General features: G+C 41.7%; 4 protein-coding genes across 4 annotated transcripts; 2 read left to right on the forward strand and 2 right to left on the reverse strand.

The window, feature by feature from the left end:
* Window positions 1-380: 380 nt before the first annotated feature.
* On the reverse strand, window positions 381-1,226 carry LOC117568520 (NADH-quinone oxidoreductase subunit E). The gene has a single exon (XM_034249222.2). It carries the CDS (start codon window positions 1,152-1,154, stop codon window positions 441-443), a length of 714 nt encoding a protein of 237 aa, XP_034105113.1. The 5' UTR covers window positions 1,155-1,226; the 3' UTR covers window positions 381-440.
* Window positions 1,227-4,359: 3,133 nt separating this feature from the next.
* LOC117572491 (uncharacterized) lies at window positions 4,360-6,380 on the forward strand. The gene has a single exon (XM_034255342.2). The coding sequence runs from the start codon at window positions 4,476-4,478 to the stop codon at window positions 6,378-6,380; it is 1,905 nt and encodes a 634-aa protein (XP_034111233.1). The 5' UTR covers window positions 4,360-4,475.
* A 556-nt stretch (window positions 6,381-6,936) lies between these two features.
* LOC117569578 (uncharacterized) lies at window positions 6,937-7,809 on the forward strand. The gene has a single exon (XM_034250801.2). The coding sequence runs from the start codon at window positions 7,053-7,055 to the stop codon at window positions 7,623-7,625; it is 573 nt and encodes a 190-aa protein (XP_034106692.1). The 5' UTR covers window positions 6,937-7,052; the 3' UTR covers window positions 7,626-7,809.
* Window positions 7,810-19,559: 11,750 nt separating this feature from the next.
* Window positions 19,560-21,799, reverse strand: LOC117569577 (transmembrane protein 209). Its single transcript, XM_034250800.2, has 5 exons — window positions 21,657-21,799; window positions 21,247-21,596; window positions 20,564-21,189; window positions 20,181-20,510; window positions 19,560-20,120 (listed from the first exon to the last, which is right to left on the reverse strand). The coding sequence occupies exons 1-5, from the start codon at window positions 21,677-21,679 to the stop codon at window positions 19,758-19,760; spliced, it is 1,692 nt and encodes a 563-aa protein (XP_034106691.1). The 5' UTR covers window positions 21,680-21,799; the 3' UTR covers window positions 19,560-19,757.
* Window positions 21,800-22,179: the final 380 nt, after the last annotated feature.

Here is a 22,179-nt window from a genome sequence, read left to right on the forward strand (position 1 = left end):
CCCAAGCGAAGCGAAGCAAAAGTGGGGGAGACAAGACAAAAGCTGATTACTTGGCTGCAATGGCTGACAGGACATGGAGCAAGAGCAGGAGCAGGCACTAGGCCAGGGCCAGGGCTCCCGACTCGGGCGTTGTTTCGCGCTTGATTCGCCATGGCTGCCATTTCTGTTTGTTTGTTGTTTATTTTGCCAGCGCAACGAAATTGCAAAGCATGTCCTTCTGCAAGGGATAAACTCGACACTACACAATGCACCGAACGAGGACGCGAGCAAGGACACAAGGACAGCGACAGCTACAGAGACGGGAGCTTAGCTAAGCAGAATAGAAACAGCTGCGCTGGCAGCAGGAGCGCGCATAATAAGATGGACACTCTCGCACACACTTTCAATGCTCGCTGCTGCCACAATAAGGACGCTACATTTTATTGCTCACAAGAATTTGCTCAACATTTCTTCGGTTTGCACAACTCCTGCATGCCAAAGCCAGCTGGCGGTGGCTCGACGAGGAGCGTTGTCGGTCCCGAGATGGGTTCACTGCAGAAGCGTCCACTTCGTGGCCCAGCTGGCGGTATCACATCCTGCTTTAGATTGTCCAGTATACACTCCAACTCAGACACCGTCAAATCCTCATAGATGTCATCGTTGATGCCCAACACAGGCGCATTGACACAGGCCCCGTAGCAACAGGCTGTCTTCAGCGTGAACTGCATATCACTCGAAGTCTCGTTCTCCTTCAGCTGAAGCACTTCCTTACAGGTGTTCAGTATGACATCGCCGCCGCGCAGATAGCAAGGCGTCGAAGTACAGACTGTCAGGCGATACTTGCCCTCGGGATGCTGTCGGAACATGGTGTAATAATAGGCCACCTCCCAGGCCTCGAAGTGATCCACCTTGATCATGTCAGCCACCGCTTTGATGGCTGTGATCGGCAGCCAACCATACTGACGTTGAGCCAAGTCGAGCAGCGGCAATAGTGCACCGCGTTGCTCCTTCTCAGGATAGTTGCTGAGCAGGTCCTTTGCTCGGCACAAATTCTGCTCGGTGAACTCGAACTTCAGCTTGTCATACATGTTGCTGGCATCGAGCTTGCAGCGATTTGGTTGCTTTAGCAGCACGCGGCCAGGCAACTGGAGTAGTCCTTTAACAATGCCAAACATATTTGCCTCGAATATCGTATGTGTGTATCGTAAGAATATATATGTGTGTGTGTTGAGTGAGAGATGGAGTGAATGGGGGAAAAAATGATGAAAGTTTTTCCGCTTGCTTTGCCCTTGCCTTGTAGTTTAGTATTTCAATTTGATATTGAAATTGTCAGCGCTTTGTTCCTATTACAACACGCTCCTCTTCTCTCCTTCTCTCGTTCTTTCTGTGTGTGGCAATCAAATTAGCGATACGCCATAGATTGTAGAGGAGGTTGTGTGCTTGCCATGGCAACAATCGTCATTTGATGCGTCTGGCGCCAATAACTAACTGGCACAATATGTCAATCAGTACCCGATCGACTGCTGCTTTTATTGGATGCCCAAGCTACGGGCTCCCTTGACTCTGACTCTCTCTGACTGTGTCGCTGACTCTAGAGCCCCCAACGTGCTGGAAATTGCTCAAATTGTTCAAATTGCATGCCCCGCCTAATTGGCAATATAGAGAGCCAAAGCAGCAAGCGTGGAGCAGCATCAGCAGCAGCAGCATCAGGAGCCTCTCCACTCTCCACTCAATTGGGGCGCGTGTCGCAGTCAATCACTTTGATGGGACGCCATTGTTATCAACACCTGTCCTGGCTCTTACTTTTACTTCCCCATTTACAGTTCGCTGTTTGCTGTTCGCCACTTGCCTCAATTTTTACAGCTATTAATGTGTCCGCTCTCCCTTTCTCTCCTCCCACTTCAACTCCAACTCCACATAAAGTTATATCTCGTAAAACGCATTACACACATGTAGTACCAAGTGTCTGTCTTTCTCTTCGTCCGTTCGTCTATTGTGTAATTCTGCAAAGTGTCTAATAAAATTTTGCCATAAGCGTTAATCGATAATGGCTGTTAAAATTGCCATTGATTGCAGATCACATGGATTAATATTATATGCACATTCCACAAGCAGAAAAAACAGAGAAAAAAGGCCGTAATAAAGATAAAAGTCAGCGCCAACAATAAACGCACAAAAACAATTGAAAACTCTTAACAAGCTGGTATCCAATTTCTTTAGAATATTAAGGAAGCCTTAGTAGCACCCTGTGCTAAATTTAATACCTTAAATACTTTGTTTGATATGATTATTAAAATTGCAAATAAGTAATTGATATTGAAATCTATTATCATATAGTAATATAGGAACAAATAACCTTGAAAATTCTAAATTGACTTCGTATATTTCTATCTTTTGAAAAATAAGACTGTAATTAAGATCTGTGTAAAATGAATACTTGGATATGCACAATATTCATGTACTGTGTAGTACATACAGAAGAAGTATACACATTGCAGTTTACGAAAAATATACTGCATCAAATAATAATATCAAAAATTATTAATTACGATAAAAATAAAAATCTCGCCATAAAGAATTGGAAATCAAATTTTATCGAAATAATTGTACCTAAAAATTATATTATAATTTGGATGTAAACATACCAAATGCCATTGGTTGTCTTTACAATTCAATAATAAGCTTTGTATCATATGTGTAATGGATAAATGCTGCATCAGATATTAATAAGAACAAATTTCAAATGACTCAAAGCAGTGGCAACCATAAAATGCAAAAATTAATCAAAAATAATCTCATCAATAACAAATGTAACCAACTATGTCTAAATCAAAATCTCATCGTTAAGAGTAAACTTAATTGAAATATAAATAAACAATTAAACAAAATATAGTTACCTATCTACTGTATCAAAGCTGTTCTATAGTTATGCTGCATTTAAAAATAATAAGTTCAAGTACCAAGCAACATGAATCAACTTCAAACATAAATTTAAAACGTTGCCATAGGCAATTGCTAACAAATGTAATAAATAAATTTTATTTGGCCTTGAATAAAATACAAACCAAAAATCTAGTTGTTTATCTATGCAAATTAATAATATTTTTAATCAACGAAAATTATGCAATAAAAACTCAAATCAAATCAACGAAAGTTTGGCAATGAAAACTCCAATCAAATTATATATAATATCAGTTGTATAAAATCAGTACAAACCGCAATAAAATCATAAAGCAAAACTAAATCGGTTTGATTGGTTAACGAATTCAATGGAAAGCCGCAAATATTATTGGAAACTGCATTGAAAATAATTTATGTTGTTATTATTGAGAATATTTCGCGGAATTTAAAGTTTATTTGAATCATTATAATTAACAAGCATAGTTTTTGTTTTTATTATTGAGAATATTTCGCGAAATTTCAAGTTTATTTGAATGATAACATGCATTGAAAATTGTTTTTATTTATATTATGGAAAAATATTTCGCAGAATTTAAATTTATTTGAATCAATATAATTAACATGCATTAAAAATAGTTTTTGTTATTTATTATTGAGAATATTTCGCAGAATTTAATGTTTATTCGAATCATTATAATTAACATGCATGCAGTTCAGAAACTCATGGATTACTTTGGACTTAGCGAAACATGCTGACCTCAGAAACCAGACCAGATTCCCGGAGTCAAAGTCAGAACCGTAACCAGAGCCATAACCAAGCTATAGCTAGAGTCAACTTCACAGTCATCGTTGTAGCCAGTGAAGTGCAACAGCAATTGGCCACTAAGCACTTTCCAAAGTCTTTTGCATTTTGAGAGCCAGTTACACATAATTTGTGTTGTGATAGTCGGTGTTCTCGGTCTCATTCTCGTTTTCGTTTTCGCTTTCGCCCTGAACCCCACCACAAAGAATCCAGTTGTTATTGTTGTTGCTACTGTTGTTGTTGTTGTTTGGTGGTTATGGGCAAGTTTGTGTTATGCCGTGCAAGTTGTTCGGCAGCAGTTTTTGGCTGTTGTGCTCAAAACATAATTAAGTGCTTTACAAGTTGTTAAATGTAAGTAAGGAGAATTTGTCATAACAGTGAATGTTCATGATGTACTAAGCGGCAATAAATTTTACTTTTACAAGAGCCAACTAAACGCAAATAAACGCAGAGCGAAAAAAGGGAAAAGAACAACCCAGAAATCAAGTACGAATTCAACTCGAAGTAAGGGGAGCCAAAAACAAGCTCAACAAGTTGGCAAGATCTTGAGGCAACTAACTGACTGAATGACGACTGACTGACTGACGACTCTCGAGTCTCGACCGAGCTGATGAAGTGGCAATGGCCAGAAGGAAACGTCAGTTGAAGTTCGCAAGTCGAGCACAAAAGTTGAAATTAAATCAAACATAAAACTGAGTCGAAGAAAATTACCCTGACCCTAAGCGGGACTAAAGACCAAAAGTCTGAGGACTGTCGACTGTCGACTGACGTCCTTCGTCCACAATGAAATGAAATGGAGCAAAGACGAAATGCCAAAAGTGTTAGGAACTTTGTTATACTATTTTTGTTGATTTTACAAAACTGCGGCGAGGCACGCAGCGAACCCGACATCGAGAGGCGTGATGGATTAGCAAAGTTGGAGTTTAGCGCCAAGCAGCGTGATGCAGAGGCAGAGATGGAGGCGGAGGCGGGGAAACAGGAGGAGCACAATGTTTTTAATTTTGCAAAAATTTATGAAACTTTCTATGCACAACTCATGCACAACACCACAGCTGGTCAGAAACAAGGACGCGGTATACGAAGTCCACAGGCGCAATTGATGTGGGAGACGCCGGCGGAAGAAGTTGTGGTAGTAACATCACCGAAGCCATACCATTTAGTTGATCCATTGCATCCCGATTTGGTAGCTGCAAGGAAATACACAACCACCACAATGAAACCCTTCAGCATACTCGAACACTTGAGCCAGGAGCAAGCGGAGCTGCTGCGTCAGCATCGTCGCAACGTGAGTTTGAATCTGTTGCAAGCGCTGCATATGGAGGAGCAGCTGCTGGATCAACACACAACTACAGTGAAGCCAGTGAATGTGTTTGAGCAGTTGAACGAAGAGTTGACTGAACAGGAGAAACACACGACCACAGCAAAGCCATTCAGTATATTGGAGCACTTGAGTCTGCAGCAGGCAGAGCAGCTGCGTCTCAAGTTGCCCAATAGCAGTTTTAGTTTACTCGAAGCACTGCACATGGAACAGCAGCAGCTGGACAAGCACACGACCACAGTGAAGCCCTTTCATTTGGCCGCGCAGTTAAATCAAGAGCTGGACAAGCACGAGGGAGCCGAAGAACAAGCAGCGCAATCGGCGCAAGAGGAACTGTTTGAGGTGGAGCAAACGGTGACAGCGCCGCTGGAGCAGCACAAGGAAGCGGAGCAGCAAAAGGCTGTGGAACCAGAAGAATCAACGCGTGCCAAAGACAGTCAGAAACGCAGACGTAAGAGGATCAGGCGACGTCGTAAGCGCATTCGACGTAGACGCAAGCGAACGCGACGACGACGCCGCAAGAAGCGCAAGAAGAGGCGTAAGAAGCGTAAGAAGAAAAAGCACAAGGGTGACAAGGACAAGAAGAAGCGTAAGAAGCGACGCAAGAAACCGTATGATACACACAACCCAGTCATAGGTCAGCAGGCGCAACTGATCTACGCCAATCCCACCAAGCAACCGTATCACTCACATGGCGATTACTATCCACACGGACATCCGTATCCGCATCCTCAGCAACCTCAGTTGGTGCAACTGGTAACCACTAAGCGACCTGCAACAACTCCAGCTCCTTTCAGCAAGATCAAGTATCTGCTGCGTCACAACAGTCTCTTTAAGAAGAAGAAGAAGGAGTGGTTCAATCATGTAGGCCATGTGCTTTATCCCTTCATCAAGTTTGTCGCCTTCTTCACCGTGTTGAATCCCTTTACCCTTGGTGTGTTTCTCTTCACACTCATCTCGCCCGTCGTCTTTGGCTTTCTTGGATTTGTCGCCTTGAGTGTGCTGGTCAAACCCTTTTTGCATCTCGTTTTTGGGGTCAAAGACAGCGTGGACGCCATTGACAGGCAACGTTATCTGGCCAACAAGCGTGCTCAGCAACTAAAGCTGAATCTACGTCCAGTGACTATTCACAAACATTACTATCAGCAGAAGCCGCTGCATTCGACGCCTCCTCAGCGATATCGTCCCCTTGCTGACTGGCGAAGACAGTCGCCTCCACTCCCACTTGATCGACGACAGTTAGCTCCACATCCGCCAGAGAGACAGCAAACAGCTTCTCTTCATCCACCCGAAAGACGACCTACTCGTCCTTCTCGTCCACCTGAGCGGCGTCACAATCCTTTGCTGCCCGCAGATCGAGAAGTCTTTGGTTTTCTCTGAATAAATAAATTCCAATTGCATAAACCTAAACTTTATTTTTTTTATACTTGTTAATTGAGATACGACTGTACGTTTGTCTGTCTGTATCCGCCTCTAGTAGCTGCTAGATCTTAGTGACCTTATATGATAGAGGTATTAAATTTGGTAACAACATTGTAAAAACTGTTTATACGCAAGTAATCACATCATTTCTCAAAATAAGAAAACGTAAAAATGAAAAATCACATATGTAGATTACATTCTGCTTTGATTGCTATAAATCTAAATTGTAAATTTGAATGATACCCTGACAAAAAGAACAAATTATTGAGGAATAAATACGGAGTAAGTCGAATGTACAAGACTGGGAGATGGTCACTACCCATTTTCCTGAATAACAGAAAACTTATATGACAAACAGTGTTAAAGTTGACTTTTTTCTACATTAAATATATAAAATATTCCATTTATTATCGTATTGTCAAACTAAGCAACCAACTCCATGCATTAGAACTTTTGAATGTGGTCTTACTTGCTTTGTCTGACAATCTAGTATTTTTTGTACTCTATGGTATATACTATGTACTGTAGCTTTAGTTCTAATTTTAATTTATAAAAATTCATTCTCGTTTGCACTGGCTAGTTAGTCAAAGTTTAAATTCTCGTTCTCAGCCCAAACAAATCCTCATCAAAATGTTTGGGATCAGGCGATCTTTTGTGGCCCAAATGCATCTACATTACGATTTCCTGGCTGCCATCAGCATCGTCATTATGATAGTGGTGGCCATCGTGGACTACGGCCACAGCATGTATGGCTGTGACTTGATCTGGTGGCTAGAGCAGCTGGAGAAGTTTGGGGACAAACCGTTGGTGGCCATGCTCATAGTGGGTTCCGTGAAGATGATGCTCATACTGCTGTTGACGCTGCTCAGTTACCTAAAAGTCAAAAAGTATGTGGATCCTCCCATTTCGGAGATCAAGCGCCGCTTCGCTCGCTTCGTTCTGATGCGTCTGCTGGCTGCACACGATCAATTCCTGCTCGATTCTCAGAGTGATATGTTGGCTCGTCATGCGGCTTTTGTGGCAGCCGTGGAACAGTTTCGCTCGGATGCGCGTCGCATCTGTGAGCGCACCATGCCGGAGCAACAGCTGCTGCCCCTGGAGGAACGCGAGGAGGCGGAGCTGTTAAGGCGCGGCTACAGATGTCTTCCGCACCTCCGCGAGGCGGACATGTACAAAATGGTGTTGGCCTTGTCTTTGCCTTAGCGAAGAACAAACAGGTTGAGAGTGGTTGAGAATTCACGCAACTTTTTTAATTTGAATTGGCCAAACAATTTTTTGTAATACCCTGTAAGCTGCAGCCCCCCAAAAGAAAGTGTTGAATGTTTCCCAGGTGCTGTTGAATAAATGAAACACGAATACATAAGGACTTGATGGTCCTTAAAACCGATTCAGTTAGCAGCTTGTTTGGAGGCAATTATTAGTTGAGCGGCGTTTTTAAAGCTATTGCCGCTGATTGTTGTCGTCGTTGTTGTTGTCTTGTTGTTTGGCGAATGCAGAGAATGCTGAGAGCCAATATCAATTGAGCTTTTGCAATTTGCTAGCGGATTGTGAGCCATAATGGAATTGCCTTGGGAACGTCATTTTGTGTGGCTCAAAACAAGTCGCAAGTGCCATAGAAATGCGGCGGTAGTAGAATATATACAAAGCACCAGAGTGCAGAGTACAGAGTACAAAACACAGAACACGAAGAGCAGAGCAGCAAATAGAACGAGTAATAATAAATAAAATTGTAGTCAATTCATAAGGATTTTGCAGCTACAAATAGCAGTCAGCAGAGGCAGCTAGCTGTAGATGGAGGACGAGAAGGAGCTAGAGGTGGGGAGATGGAGGTGGAAATTGAGATGGAGATGAAGAGGATTGGGCCACAAGACAGGCGACAGGCGACATGCAAACAACATTCATTCATATTTACCAAGCGACTCTGTGATATACCCCCACCCTCTCTCCTTTTAGCTATAACTAAACCTGCAGCTCACAGCTCCCATCTCTTCCAACTCCATCTCCAATTCCAGTTTCCACTCCATCTCCATCAGCTTGCACAATGTGCGTATAAATAACGGATTTCCTGTTATAAAATATTTGTAACGACATTTTATGTACGCCGATTTATATGTTCCATTGTGCAGCGAGTACTCGCATACATTCACATTCATATACTCACTCACACTCACACTCTCAAAACACATACTCATACTCATGGTTATGGTAAGTATCGTCGTGGTGTCGTCGCTATGATACTCTGGCACTCTGTCATCTCTCAGGCAGTTATGGTTAAATGTATCTATGACATATGACAGCTCTGCATAGACTGGAATGAACTGGAGACCTAATGGGAGACTCTCTAAAAGCGCCTAGAGTGGAGACATTATTCGACTGGAAACTGGCCTAACCTTTGGAGTGAAGCGAAAATTAGGCTGCAAAGTGGAGACTGGATTAGTTTTAATAATAGATTGGCAAATAAATTATAAAAATAAACCATAAACTCAACTGGAGCATGGTATACGTTAATCTAGATTATATAAGAGGGACTTTACTTAATGCAGAGATAAATAAATTATAAAATGAAACACATACTCAACTGGAACGCAAAATGACGTAGTATAGATAAATCTATATACTCAAATGAAAAGGCTCCATAAGAAAGGATTATGGTGGAGATAGTTACAGGAATAAGATTTCTATATTACCTTTAATGACAGAACTGAAACGTGCAATGAGTAGATTATATTCTCTAAGAATGGTTTGAAAAGAAAGGACTGAAGTCGAGGATGGTCTGTTTTAAATAATGAAACAGTAAATAAATTAAACTCTGAATAAATAAAGGTTATAAACTATATGCGAATAGAATGGCGCTTTAAGGAAATATTGAAGTATAGACAATTATAGCAATTCTATATGTATGTATATAATGTATTAGATGATGCGACGTTAGATTTGCTACCAAAGAAAATAATGAAGTAAAGCCAGCTATTCATTAAATATTGACCAGCTATAGAAAATATACTCAATTCAAATTGCGGCTACAAAAGAAAAATTACGATTTGACTAATTCAACTAAAGGAACAGCAAATAAATTGTATAGTACAAGTATATCATAAACTAAGATGGAAAATAGGAAGACATGGTTAAATTATAATCAACTCTAAAATAAAAAAAGAAGGCTGTAGATTAGAAATTATTATAATTATTATTATTTTATTGCAATAACGAATTCAAACTAAAATCTAGACTACGTATAGAATCGTAGAGTTCTGCAGAGTGGACCTAACACATAAAGTGACTCAAAAGTGGCGACGAGATTAAATTACTTATGTACTTGGTGTGCAACTGCAACTTATGCTGGCCATACTTGCAGCCTTTTGTGCACAATAAAAGATAATCACTTCTAGAACTATTGGAGTGGAAAGCATTAAGCGTAATTCCTTTTAAAGGAATCACATCTCAGAGGAAGCACCAAAGACGAAGATTGTGAAACAACTCACAACTCTCAACTCTCTGCAGCTGTCAGTTGGCAAACAGTCAAGTGAGATGTGTGCTTTCCACATGCCTCATGCCACATGCCACTTGCCAGGCTGCTGTGGCAGTTTCATAAATCACAGCCTTATGAATGTTAATCTAGAGCACTTGACACAACGAGAAAAACCTAACTAATATTTTTGATGATGACCTGTCGAGTCGCTCAACTCAACTCAGTTGCTCAGGTGAAAACCGAAAAAACATCTCACTCACATTTGGATTATTTGTATTTTAGATTTACCACTTAATATTGAGCACAGCTCTCTCAACTAGCGCCTGAAAGTATGCTCCAGGGAATGCGCACGAGAAAGAGGTGTACAGAGAGTGCGAGAGTGAGAGAGAGAGAGAGGGAGTTAGTTGAGCATTGGGAGATGGCATATCAAAGAGCAGCAAGGCGTTGAAGCACAGCAAATTCAATTCAACTACTGTTGCTTAGACAGTTGTGTTGTTTTTGTTTTTGTTTGAGAAAAGGACCAAACGGGCCAAGTGTAACGAAGTGAAGGAAAGGGCTGAGTAGGAAGTGAAGTGGCCCCAAAACAGCAGCAGCGTCCGAAAAACCCAAATAATATTAATATGCAAATTGAGTTTTTTAGTTGAGCGATCTAAGCGGATAACTGTGGCTCCCCTTCCCTACCCAGAAAACAGACACGGACACAGAAGAGGCCTTTGAATGGACAGCAAACGCAGCCTCTAGAGATCGAGTCGAGTCGAGTCGAGTCGCCTCAAGTCGAGAGTTCTGTGAGCACTTTGCTTTATTGATTGGCAAACGAGAGAAGGATGCGACAAACGGCAACGACAACGGCAAACAGCAACAGCAGCGAATTACGAGTACTATATATCACACATTTTGATTCAAATGCGACTTGCGAATCAATTGAAATCATATTTTATTAAACGTTTACGGGACCATTTCCCACAGCCGCCACGGGCAAAGAACAAATGCTTCAATGCCTTGGGAGAGACTTGCTGCCTCAAATCAATATACTATAAAGTGTGTGCAGTACATACAACATAAATCGGATAAGGATAAGGATCAGCCGAAGGCTAGAACGGAGCGCCAAAGAGAGTAAGAGAGACTGAGGCAAGCCGCTGGGCGGGACACCAAAAACACATACAAAAATATTTACAAGAACTTTGCTGCAAAGTAAACCAGCCCAAAGGCAACGCATCAAATGCGAATATAAACACATAAAAAAGAAAACGAAAAGAAACGGAAAGAAATACTCGAAAATTTTCAAGCATTGAAGGCGAAGGCGTGGCCATATGGAGGTCGTGGGTGGAAGTTATGAAATTTGCTTTTCTGCATGAAATAAATTTTCAACAAGAAATTGAAAAACGAAAAGCGCAACGCAAACCAAACGCACAGATTGAAAGCAAACGAACAGAAAGAGGAGAGAGAGACGGAGAGGGAGAGCGAGTATCAGGCAGACAAACTCTGACAAACAGCCCGTGCGAATGTGTAGAAATGGCACGATTCCACAACATCAACGTTCCCGGTAGATGGAGAAGGTGAGTTTGCCAGAGTCGTGTCGTCTGGCAAAAAAGAACAGAAGAAAAAAAAACAAGAAATGGCCCCAAGGATTTGCCAAATGTCACGCAACTCGAACTTGTCGCTGTGGCTGTCGCTGTTGCTGACGCTGATGGAGTCGGATTCCAATTCAGATTCAGATTCGCCATGCGAATGCGACTGCGACGACTGCGAAACGTTAAATTCAAAGCAAATACTCGTACCGCAAAGCAATTGATTTATAATTACGCTCGTGACGGAAGTGGGCCGCTGCCAGAGCCGTTTACCGATTTGCTCAATTAGCCAAGGCTGCATGGCAAACACATTTCACTACAGCCTGAAACTGAAACTGAAACCGGCAGCGATCCAGAATGTTAAATGGCCCACTGGCAGCTAAGGTAAGCTTCGAGCTGGAGTTGAAGTCGTATTTGGAGAGGGAGTTGGGGTCTTTCTCTCACTCACTCTCTTGTGCGCAATTTCCGCTTGACATGCTGTTCGCTGGGCAATTTCGTTTTTTGTGTTTGCTTTCTTTCAAGTTTACCTTCCACCTGTGGCGCACACGGTGCGTATGAGTGTTTTGCCATCCATCCAAACGGCAGCATAATTTGCTCTGGCCTTTTCTGTCCTTGGCGTTGCCAGAGTTTTTAATGCCAGCAACCAAGAAAAACAGAAAAAAATGGCCCCCCTCAAGTCAAGACCAACTTTCGAGGCGTCTTTTTTGCTAAACATATGCAAATTAGAATATTTGTATGTGGCAGGATAACAAGAGACAGCCCCAGGCTCCAGGCACTTGCTAGCCTCTCTCTGATTCTCACCAGACGTATGCGGCATAATAAATTCAGAAATACACGTATGCTCTCCATACGAGAGCGAGAGTATGGTTTGAAGACTTCGTTTGGGGTCGCCGTCTAGACATAATTTGAGGCCAATTTATAGTGAGGATTAAGCGAAAATGTAAACCTAATACACCTAATTATTGTTTGATGTGTTCTCGAGCTGAAAAAATAAATGCCAGCATAATCAAAGCCAATAAAACGGGGTCGTAAAAGAAAAGTATAATGCGAAATTATGCAAAAATTTGGTATGATTTTTAAAGTTGTTCATGTTGCTTTTGCAGCTTTTTCATGTGGCTACATAAAAAGTAGTTTATATGGAAACTTGTATTTTTCAGCTTGGTGAATTTTGTGTGACAGTTTAATAAAAAGAAAATTTGAAAATATTTGTATTTTAAATTACTTTTAGTCACGTTTTCAAAATAGACTAAAACAAGAAATATGTATGTGAAAAATATAGATAAATGTGTTTATTGAAGATGAAGTTCATATACACATTTATTTAAAAGTACATTAAGCTTTTCGATGCATTCATTAATGTTGATAAAAGTGTCAGAGTTTATAGAAATTGGGAATCCACTTTACAAAAATCTTTATACTAACTTTGACTGACATATTGAGGTTGCCCGTTGAAGAGTAAGACTGGACCTTGCCTTGAGCAACATATTTAAATCATCTGTCTAGTATATATTTTATTACCAATTTCTTGTCCCTATTTTAAAAGACAGCATAAAAACACGTCTTGAAATCCTTGCTACGCTTTAAAGGCTTAAGGCGAAGGCCAGTTTTCGGGAATGCGATGTATCTCAGCTGCTGTAATCCATTGAATAATTAATTCCTTGCGCCTTCTCCCGCATTTACTTCATCTCCTTCTTCGTCTTGGTCTCGCATAACCGCACAGTGGAGAGGCAAACGTGCAATCGCGAGGTCACATCAACACGCATTGAAGGATAAATCGAATAAGGTAGAGGGCAGCATAACACGCCTAATCCTGATGTCAGCTCACGCTCGGTTCACCTTAACACATCCACTTCTCTCACACACAGCACTCAAGCCTTAGCCTCAAGCATGTCCGTTATTTTGTTTACAAGAAAACATAAATCTCGGCAAAGGCAGGCAAAGAGGCGTATACATTTTTCGGTATGAGCATGTCTATCTGTCTCTCTGTCCGTCCGTCCGTCTCTCCGTCCGTCTGTATGCGGTCGAAAGGATTGCCAACGGTTGCCGTGTGAAATGAAACATATCATCACTTCGAGACCCCACACATGTGCGGGATGCCGGATGTCGGATACCGGATGCCCAGCCTATGCCCAAAGAGGAGCACGTCTGGTTCGGGCAACCGAAAAAAAGGCCACCTTCCTCTATACCTCCCCCCGCTATCATCCCAACCAGCACCTTTGCCTGCGGGGAGAGGTGTTTGGGGAGACGCTTGTAGAAGCTTTGGTTTGTACGCGTCAACTGTAAAATCCTTTTTGAAGTGCCATGGCGCAACAACAACGAGAGAAAAAAAAGGGCCTGGAGGCGGACTTTGGGTTTTCCACATTGACTACGTCTCTGTCCGAAGTGGCCATAAAAAATGTGCTTGGTTCTCCCCACACCTCTTCCCAAAGGGGTCAAAAGGGGTGAACGGAGGCGTGGCTGGCCAAAGTGAAGAGCAGCTTTAGATGGAGCAATCCAATTATAAAGAATTTTAAACTATGTACCATGAAGAGGACATTTAAAGCGCACACAAGAACCAGGTTATTAGCGCATTAGTGTGTGTCCATGTGGCGCTCTTTCAGAGTGTGTGAGTGTGAGTTAGTGGGTGTCAGAGTGAGTGTGAGGCAGTGTGTGTGTGTGAGCAAGTTATTAAAAAGGAGCAAAGTTGTGAAGGGCCACATCAGTCAAGAGCTCACACAGCTGAGCTTCTTCTCCAGCATCCCCAAAAAAAATTCACCGCACTTCTCTCACTTGCTTTGTGTATAGAAATTGACGTGAAATTTATACGCTCTGTTTTTCGGGTTGAAAGTTGAAGAAAAAATATAGCAACAATCCATAAAGTAAATGTTGCATTTAAACAAACAAACCAACCAACCAAGCGAGCAAGCGAGCGACTGACAAACAGACAGACCAAAGGACAGACGGAACAGTGGCGCTGTGACAAACACTGGAAGCCAAAACTGACAGTGACAACTGGCTGAATGAGAATACAGGACGATCAGGCGGAGAGGGAGTTGGAGTCGGAGTAGGGAAGGACCTAGTCTCGTTGATGATGCCGTCGACGTTGACGTTTTCCGTTCCCCCGCCAAGTCGAGTATGTAGTAAAAAAAATTGACATAAGCGGATATGTTACACAGCGCCTTTGTGAGGTTGATAGGATGAGTCCTCTCTCTTTCTCTCTATATAGTAGATGGAGCTATCTCTGTGTCTAAGTGTGTGTGTGTGTGTGTGTGTGTGTGGAGATGGTGTGCCATAGGCAGTGGCTGCATGCGCAGTGAGCAGATAAATTAATGCGATTTTTCATGCTACATGTTTGAGTTTGATTTATGCAATTATATCTTCTCCCCTCCTCAATGAATCTATCTCTCTTTCCCTCTCTCTTTTTCTCTCTCTCTCTCTCTCTCTCTCTTTGAGTGTGTGTGTGAATCTGATGTACAACTTTTTGTCAAACATGTCTAAAAGCAGTCATTTTTTATATTTGATATAAAGCGGAAATGCTTACAATGTTTCCGGTTTGCTACCTACACGCACAATTCTCTAGCAAACAGCAAAAATGAGGGAGAGAAATTCTAGCTGAGCACATCAAATACTCTTTCTTAGAACTAGAATTGCACTCGAAAAGTTGTTAACTTAACTAAAAATTGCCAAGAAGCTCTACTAAACAATGCTGCAGAAAAACATGCTTTTCATGTGAACACATTTTAGAACTACAATGAGAAAAGGCAGCTGAAGCCAGTTTCCCGAAGAGCTTAACAACTTTTTTAAGCGAAAAATTAGTAGGAATCATAACTGAAAATAAATATTAGAAGCCATTAAAAAGGTTCAGTCTGAAGTTGTCCTTTTTTTGTTATTTATTTTAGTAATACACAATTTAATGCAAAGTTTGATATAATAACGAGAAATAAATTGAGATGAAATTCTCAAAGAATTAAAATGACAAGAGACAGAAAATTAGTCTTTTCGAAGAGCGAGCTTCCTATTTTAAGTAACTTCTCAAAAAAAAATTTTAATTAAAAATATGTTCAAAGTTTTTAAGTATAAAAAGCTTTTGTGTAAATATATTTTGTTCCTCTAAAAATCCTTTATTTTAGGTTTCTTGCACAGTTTTCCTTTAGTTTCATTGAGATGTTTAAGTAAACAATATAAAATTAAACGTTACTTATTTACTTTTTAATATTAATTCACAAAAAATTAGTCTGTTAAAAGAGGTAACTACGCATTATGTGAATCTACAACAGCTGCTGTTAAATAGATTTGAATCTATAATATAGTATATGTAGCAATTATTCTTGCAAGTAAAAATACCTATTTCGCAAAGAATCTTTGCTTTAATTTAAATATTTTGTTAATAAGAAAAGTTCCAATCGAATTGTGCTCTTATTGTATTTTATTAATTAACGTCCACTAGATTAGCAATTAGCAGCTAAAGAGTTTAAAGTGCCGACATTTAGGTGAACTACGAATCTCTTTGCTGAGTAACTCAAGTGAGCATTGCAGCTGCTTGTCAGCAACGTGGTCATCAAGTTATTATAACCTCTTCAAGAGTATTAAATTGCCAAACAGATGGCAGCAACAAGAGGATCAATATGGAGAGAGACCCGACAAGTCTCAACTAGAATTGGCAGCCACGTTAATTTGTCATGGCAGTGGTTGTGGTCAGTAAGCACACACACACACACATGGAAAATTACACAACAAGTGATTTTCTTTTTATGCTGCTGCTGCTCGTCGTTGTCTCTCTTTCTCTCTCGCTCCCTATACGAATCAGAACTATGTCCTGCAGTACCTGTAATCTGCACAACAAATCCGATTAAATGCAAATGCTTCCCAACTCACAACTCCCATCTGCCCCATCTCCCAATCTCTCTCCCAACTCGAAGAGTCGTCTCCAGTGGCCAGCGGTGGCCCGCAGTGCTTCGGCAAACTGGCAGAGCTTAGTTGCGTAAGTTATCAGCATTGGGATTGAAGTCTGAAGTGGCCAAGAGCGCAGCGGTTGCACACACTGCAGCAATCGTCACTCACGCAAGCATCTAATTTGGCCAACGACAACGACAAACACACACACAGAGCTGCACACACACATACACTTGCACAATTCTCAGGTGGCTTGGAGCAGCTGTAGAAATGTGCGATGCTTTCTCATTGGCGGCTTCTAATTATTATTTCAATAGCTGAGATTGAAGCACACACTCATACACATGCTGTGCACTTGCATTAGCCATCGAGTGCTGTTCCAAGAGAATTGTACTGTGGGGTCAATAGATAAACTGCATGGCTTAAAACTCTGCCAAATAGTTGCCATAAAAACTCATTTTGGGCCATTAACGTAGAGACGTCGCAATGCCGTCGCGTCCTCTTCAACAACAAAACCAAATGATGGCCATTTTATCCAAGTCTCTGACTGCCTGCTTGCTGCCTGCCAACTGGCAACTGCCTGGGAAAACTCACAACTGGCTAAGAGAGAACACGACTCCCAATTGGGGGGAAATTGTAGGTGGAGGCGAGTACAAGTCGACGACTCTTTAAAGCTCGACGGCAACTACACAAATTGCACGTTGCTTGTTTAAAAAATACAAAAAAATAAGAAAAAAAACAGCGCCAAATATTTGTTCAACATTTAAGCATCGACATTATCATCATTGTCGCAAGTTTGTTTGGCTTCACATCAGAATTTTATGGAGCGCACAAATATGAGACAGGATCGAGAGCACCAAGCACAAGCACGAGACGGAAACGGAGACGGAGACGGAGACGAAGCAGATACCAAGTGGGTAAATGGATTGGGTGGTCGGGAGGGAGGAGAGAAGCGACCCAGACCCAGACGACGATGGTAAAAATAAAAATGCCACTTCCGTTTTATTTGCGCAAAATTAAATAAACCGAAATATGGGCGACCATATTGGCGCATAATAGGGAAAATATTTTGTTCATTAATGTGTTCTTCCCCCACCAGAAAAGAGAAGTAGATGGAAAACAAGTAAAAATTGTAGACAAACTATAAGGGAAACGACTAAGAAATACCCAATAAAGCAAGGCAATTAATAGAGCAACTTGAGTATAATAATAAACAAAGTGTAAATTGATGAAAACTAAATGATAACTTAGAACTATTTCGATTCAACAAACTATTTACTTTAAATTGACAAGTTTGTCTTAAGTTGATTGAACTTTAAACAGTTAAAAACTGCCCAAAAAAATGTGACAAAAATTATAAAACTGGCAAGAAAGCTCCTCTTAAGTATTCACATATGTATGCACATACATTTGGTTGGATGTGGAAGGACTAGCGGCATTTCATGGAGCTGCTTTTATATCCTCCATGCGAATGCAGAAACTTTTTATACTTTGGAGCTGGCAAAGTTGTGAGTTACAGGGCATACACAAAAGTAGAAAATAAATAAGCAGGGAAAAAGGAAAGCCGAAAAGTAAAAGCTTTGCCACTAGCCAGTTTATTGTGTATAAACATTTGCAGGACTAAAGCAAGCCAAGGGGAAGAAGATGAGCCCCACAAAGTGACTGGCGGAATTATATTAGATCGAAGTTTCTTTCTTTATTTTTTGCTGAAAAGAAGGCCTATTGAGGCGCACTGCTCGAGTCCTTTTAAAGAACACTCTGCGCTGGGGAAATAACCCACCAAGTCAATGGGAACCGAGACAGGAGCCAAGCCAAGGAGCCCAGCGAGCCGCACTAATCAACACAATTACGGTGCAGTCGAAGCAAAAACTTTTCTAATTGGATATGAAGACGCGCACATGCGTTTCTTTAAAAGAATTTCACTCCACCAAAGGCATCTTCTACTAGCTGAAGGTCCAAACAATTTGGCAAGAAAATGGCGAGCGACAAACAGTAGCTTCAGCTGTAGCTCCGTCTCCGGTTCTGGCTTCAGCTCCATAGGCGTCGCCAAAGCCCAATCCCCAATCCCCGGTACGCTGAAATGCTTTGACAAATTATTTTTAAGCCAATTTACAACTTGAGAAAAAGTATCAAGAAAACATATCACCCTCCACGACAAAAGGGTGTGAGAGGGCGTGTGTGTGTGTCAGTCAGTGTTTGTGTATGTATAGGTAAAGCAAATATAATGCGAGGGATAAAAGTGTAAAGTTGACAACCCAAGCACATTACTCACTCGAGGTGCCAGCAACGACAACGACAGCGGCGACAAGGGCAAAAGGAGTCGGAGAAGAACAACGACGACGGCAATAGAGACGACAACGACGACGATGGCGATGGCATTAAAATAACCGACCAAGCGATTCAACGTCAAATGAACAAAGAGCTGAAACAGAAACAGCAACCGGAGCAGTAGCTGAAATGAGCATGGCCAAGAAAAATGGTAATGCGCTCCTTGCAAAGCTCCGAGAACGGAGAACAGAGAAGCAAGAGCCAAAGCCATAGCCATTGCCATCGTCATAGCCATCGCCATAGCCTTAAGTGTATGCAACCAGAAAGCAGTCAAGAGAGTTCACATTGACGATAGCAATTGCAGTGTGTGTGTTTGTGTGAGCTGCTTTCATTCACACTCCTTGCAAGGACTTGTGCTTGCACATGATGCCAGTCTTTGGCCAGTGTCACAGTCACTGGCAAAGCCAGGAAGCAGCATTTTCTTAACGCTTCTCTCGAGCGTCGACAAAATGACGACACTCCGTTTGTCGTTTGCCGGAAACCATTAATTTTGTCACTCTCCGAAGCGTGGAGCTGCACATGAGTCGTCGATGTTGGTGCGGGGGCCATTGACCAGCGCTCTATATTGAAAATCATGAAAAAGCAATTAAAGTCTTGCACCTGTGCACCTTGCCACAGTTTATGGCGAGAACACGGAGCAGCAGAGGCCACGTTCAGCTTCGACTTCGATGACATCCAAGGCATAAGTTAATTGTTGGCAAAGCGCAGACCACACTGACCGCAACGACAGCAGCAGCAACAACAACAACAACAGAACGACAGCAACACCGGGAAGAGGAAGTAAACGAATGGTGTGTGAGCTGTAAAGTTCACATGACACTCCTCTTGATGATGCATTGCGGCCAACAGTGACGGCAACTGCTGATGCGACCACAAAAACCGCGGACATGTTTACAGTTTGATGTGTTGTCTTTGCAATTGACTCTTAATAATTACAATGCATAATTTAATAGTTTCAATTTGAGCAGCCGAAAACGTCTCAGAAGGTTGTTTAACAATAATAAGTATTACATTAAGAAAATAAATGGCCAAATTCGTTTGGCCCAAGTCAAATATGCAAAATGCTGCTTACCGCAAACAGCAGAGAGCACAGCTTATTCAGTCTTCGATTACGCACATTATGTTAATGCCGCTCTTTCCCAAGTTGACGCCCTCGAGGGCCGATTCCTGGTGCGAGCGCATATAAATCAAAAACTGTATGATAACATAAAACAAATTGTTGCGATCGTAGGCGCAATTGTGAAGCTCCTTTTCGCTGATGAAATTAAACTTTGGCTTCATCTGGCTGTTGGTTATGAGAAAGGCGCAGTGTGCTCGATTATTCACAGCATTAATAATATCTTTTGTGGAGCGTTTCTCCTCGCGCATCAGCACATAGCGCGAGTGAAAGGGACGTCCACCACCCTGGGGCAGTGGCATTAATTGGCTGTCCAAGTAAACGCAGAATAAATGGAAGAGTATCTGCAATTAAATGGGGAAATATATCAATAAAAGTAAGTCCAAGAAATTGCAGGCACTTACAGCAGCATCTGTGGGCAAATGGTCGCCCCATTCCTGACCATTGTGGGCTTTGCCCGAGTTCCAGCGATAGTCACCAATGCAGGAACCTTGTGAGAGTTCGCGAATGCGCTGCACCACATACTCCTGATTGCTGAAGGTGTCGAGGAAGGGCAGCAACAAAGGCAACATGGGAGCACAGCCTTGCACGAACTGTTGATTCTCGGCCATCTTTCGCAAGCGTTCCAACCCCACAGCGCCGATCTTTAGTTCAATAAGTCCGCGCTGGCGAAATACTTCATCCATATTGTCAATTTGTTTAACTAGACGCTGCAAAATTGTTGTGGATATCCACTAAGAGACAAGAGTTTAGATAGAGATTGAGATTCAGTTGCTGTCTTACTCACATATCTGAGATTGCTTAGGTACTGCGACAATTTGACCGTGGAGATGCGCTTGATGACCTCCGAATTGCTGTCCTTAAACTGCACAAAGCCAAAATCTTCAATTGAAGTAGGCGTGTTCTCTGTGGAGGCCACAGGTGCAGGTGCCAGTTGATAGATGGAACGCTTCAGTAGAAAGGCAGCATTATTGCAATAGTTCCAGAACGAGTTTGTCGAGTCCATATTCTGTACATTAGAAGATTCAAGCAGCTCGGCATAGCTGCGTTCTCGTTCACGCTCTGCCCGCCGCATCAATGCTGGCAGCTTGCGTACATCGGTGGGAAAGTCATCGCGACTGACTTCGGCATATGGCGACATATAGGCAGCAGATTCATTGCTGAGATTGCTGGCATTAAGGGACTTGTTGCCACCGATGGAACAGTTGTATGATACATTATTTAGCTGCTGTTGTGAGCTGCGTGTTGGACTCGGACTGCGACGAGGGGATTGGGTACCCCAGCGACTGTCCTCGAACGAGGAGTGCCAATTAATGATGGGAGCGCTGTCATTGAAATCATCTTCTTGCTCATAATAGCGTGGTTTTGGCGTTTTGCTGCGTATACGCATTGAACTGTCCAAAAGCACATTGTCTGCAAAGCAAGGTTTTTACATTAGTTTCGTAGACAATTACAAATAATGCAATTTACCATTTGTTTCATTCAAGAGGCAGCTTTGCATATCGGTCATCGACATAGTCACATTGTCCACCATCAGCCACCAAATGTATTTGCCAATACAGGCAACGGCGCTGAGCAGTAGAAACACACCAACTGTATACTCCACTTCATACCAGAGCGTTGTTCCATCGGCAACGCACACTTGGCTAATATCAAAGGCGAGCACAGCGAAGAGTAGGATGTGTATGAAACCCCATTTTAAATACTTTCGAGCTTCTGCTCGGCGTCGGCGTAGATCGAGATTCTCACGGACTTCACCGCGCGACATTGGCGTCTTTGGTCTTTGGTGTTGTGTGATGGGACTGTGATAAGTTGGTGAGCTGCAAAATGATTTAGTTGTGTAGCACACTGCGTTTGTGTAATTGATTTAAAATAATTACCAGTTGTTCCCTGAGAAATTCATCTTTACCTAAAATTGGAAAACCCCTAAACCCGTAGTGCTATTGCAAAAACTGTTGTAATGCCAAAAATTGGCGGAATTTTGCAATGTGTGGCCGACCGGCGTTGAGTCCAGATGGAAAAATATCGATAGCACTATCGATTGCATCGTTGCTTTTGAAATTTTCGCAAATATCGGTTTCTATGGCAAACATTAATGTTTTCTAGAAATTGACCAATTAATTCATGAGCCAATTATTTATTTTTAAATAGACCATACTTTCTTGATTAAATTTTGGAAGTCGATGAAACATAACAAATTAAATATGCTAAAAAAGTCCAGAATGTTGGTATATATAATTACAATGCTAAATATACCATAGACCACAAAACTCAAACGAACCAGTAAAAGCTGTTTGCTATGAAACGTCTATGCGCGGGAATATTTTATTTAAAACCAACGGAATTATCAATTAAGTATTGCAATAATTATTGCAATGAGAAGAGCTGAGAATTAATAAATAT

The sequence above is a fragment of the Drosophila albomicans genome, chromosome 3, assembly GCF_009650485.2.
Source record: "Drosophila albomicans strain 15112-1751.03 chromosome 3, ASM965048v2, whole genome shotgun sequence".
Lineage (NCBI taxonomy): Eukaryota > Metazoa > Arthropoda > Insecta > Diptera > Drosophilidae > Drosophila > Drosophila albomicans.

Coding starts and splice junctions, on each gene's coding strand:
- LOC117569577 (XM_034250800.2), bottom strand. CDS start 21,679: ATGAATTTCTCAGGGAACAACTG. Junction 21,597..21,656: donor AATTTCTCAGGGAACAACTG/GTAATTATTTTA, acceptor ATCATTTTGCAG/CTCACCAACTTATCACAGTC. Junction 20,511..20,563: donor ACCTAAGCAATCTCAGATAT/GTGAGTAAGACA, acceptor CTTGTCTCTTAG/TGGATATCCACAACAATTTT.
- LOC117569578 (XM_034250801.2), top strand. CDS start 7,053: ATGTTTGGGATCAGGCGATCTTTTGTGGCCCAAATGCATCTACATTAC.
- LOC117572491 (XM_034255342.2), top strand. CDS start 4,476: ATGGAGCAAAGACGAAATGCCAAAAGTGTTAGGAACTTTGTTATACTA.
- LOC117568520 (XM_034249222.2), bottom strand. CDS start 1,154: ATGTTTGGCATTGTTAAAGGACTACTCCAGTTGCCTGGCCGCGTGCTG.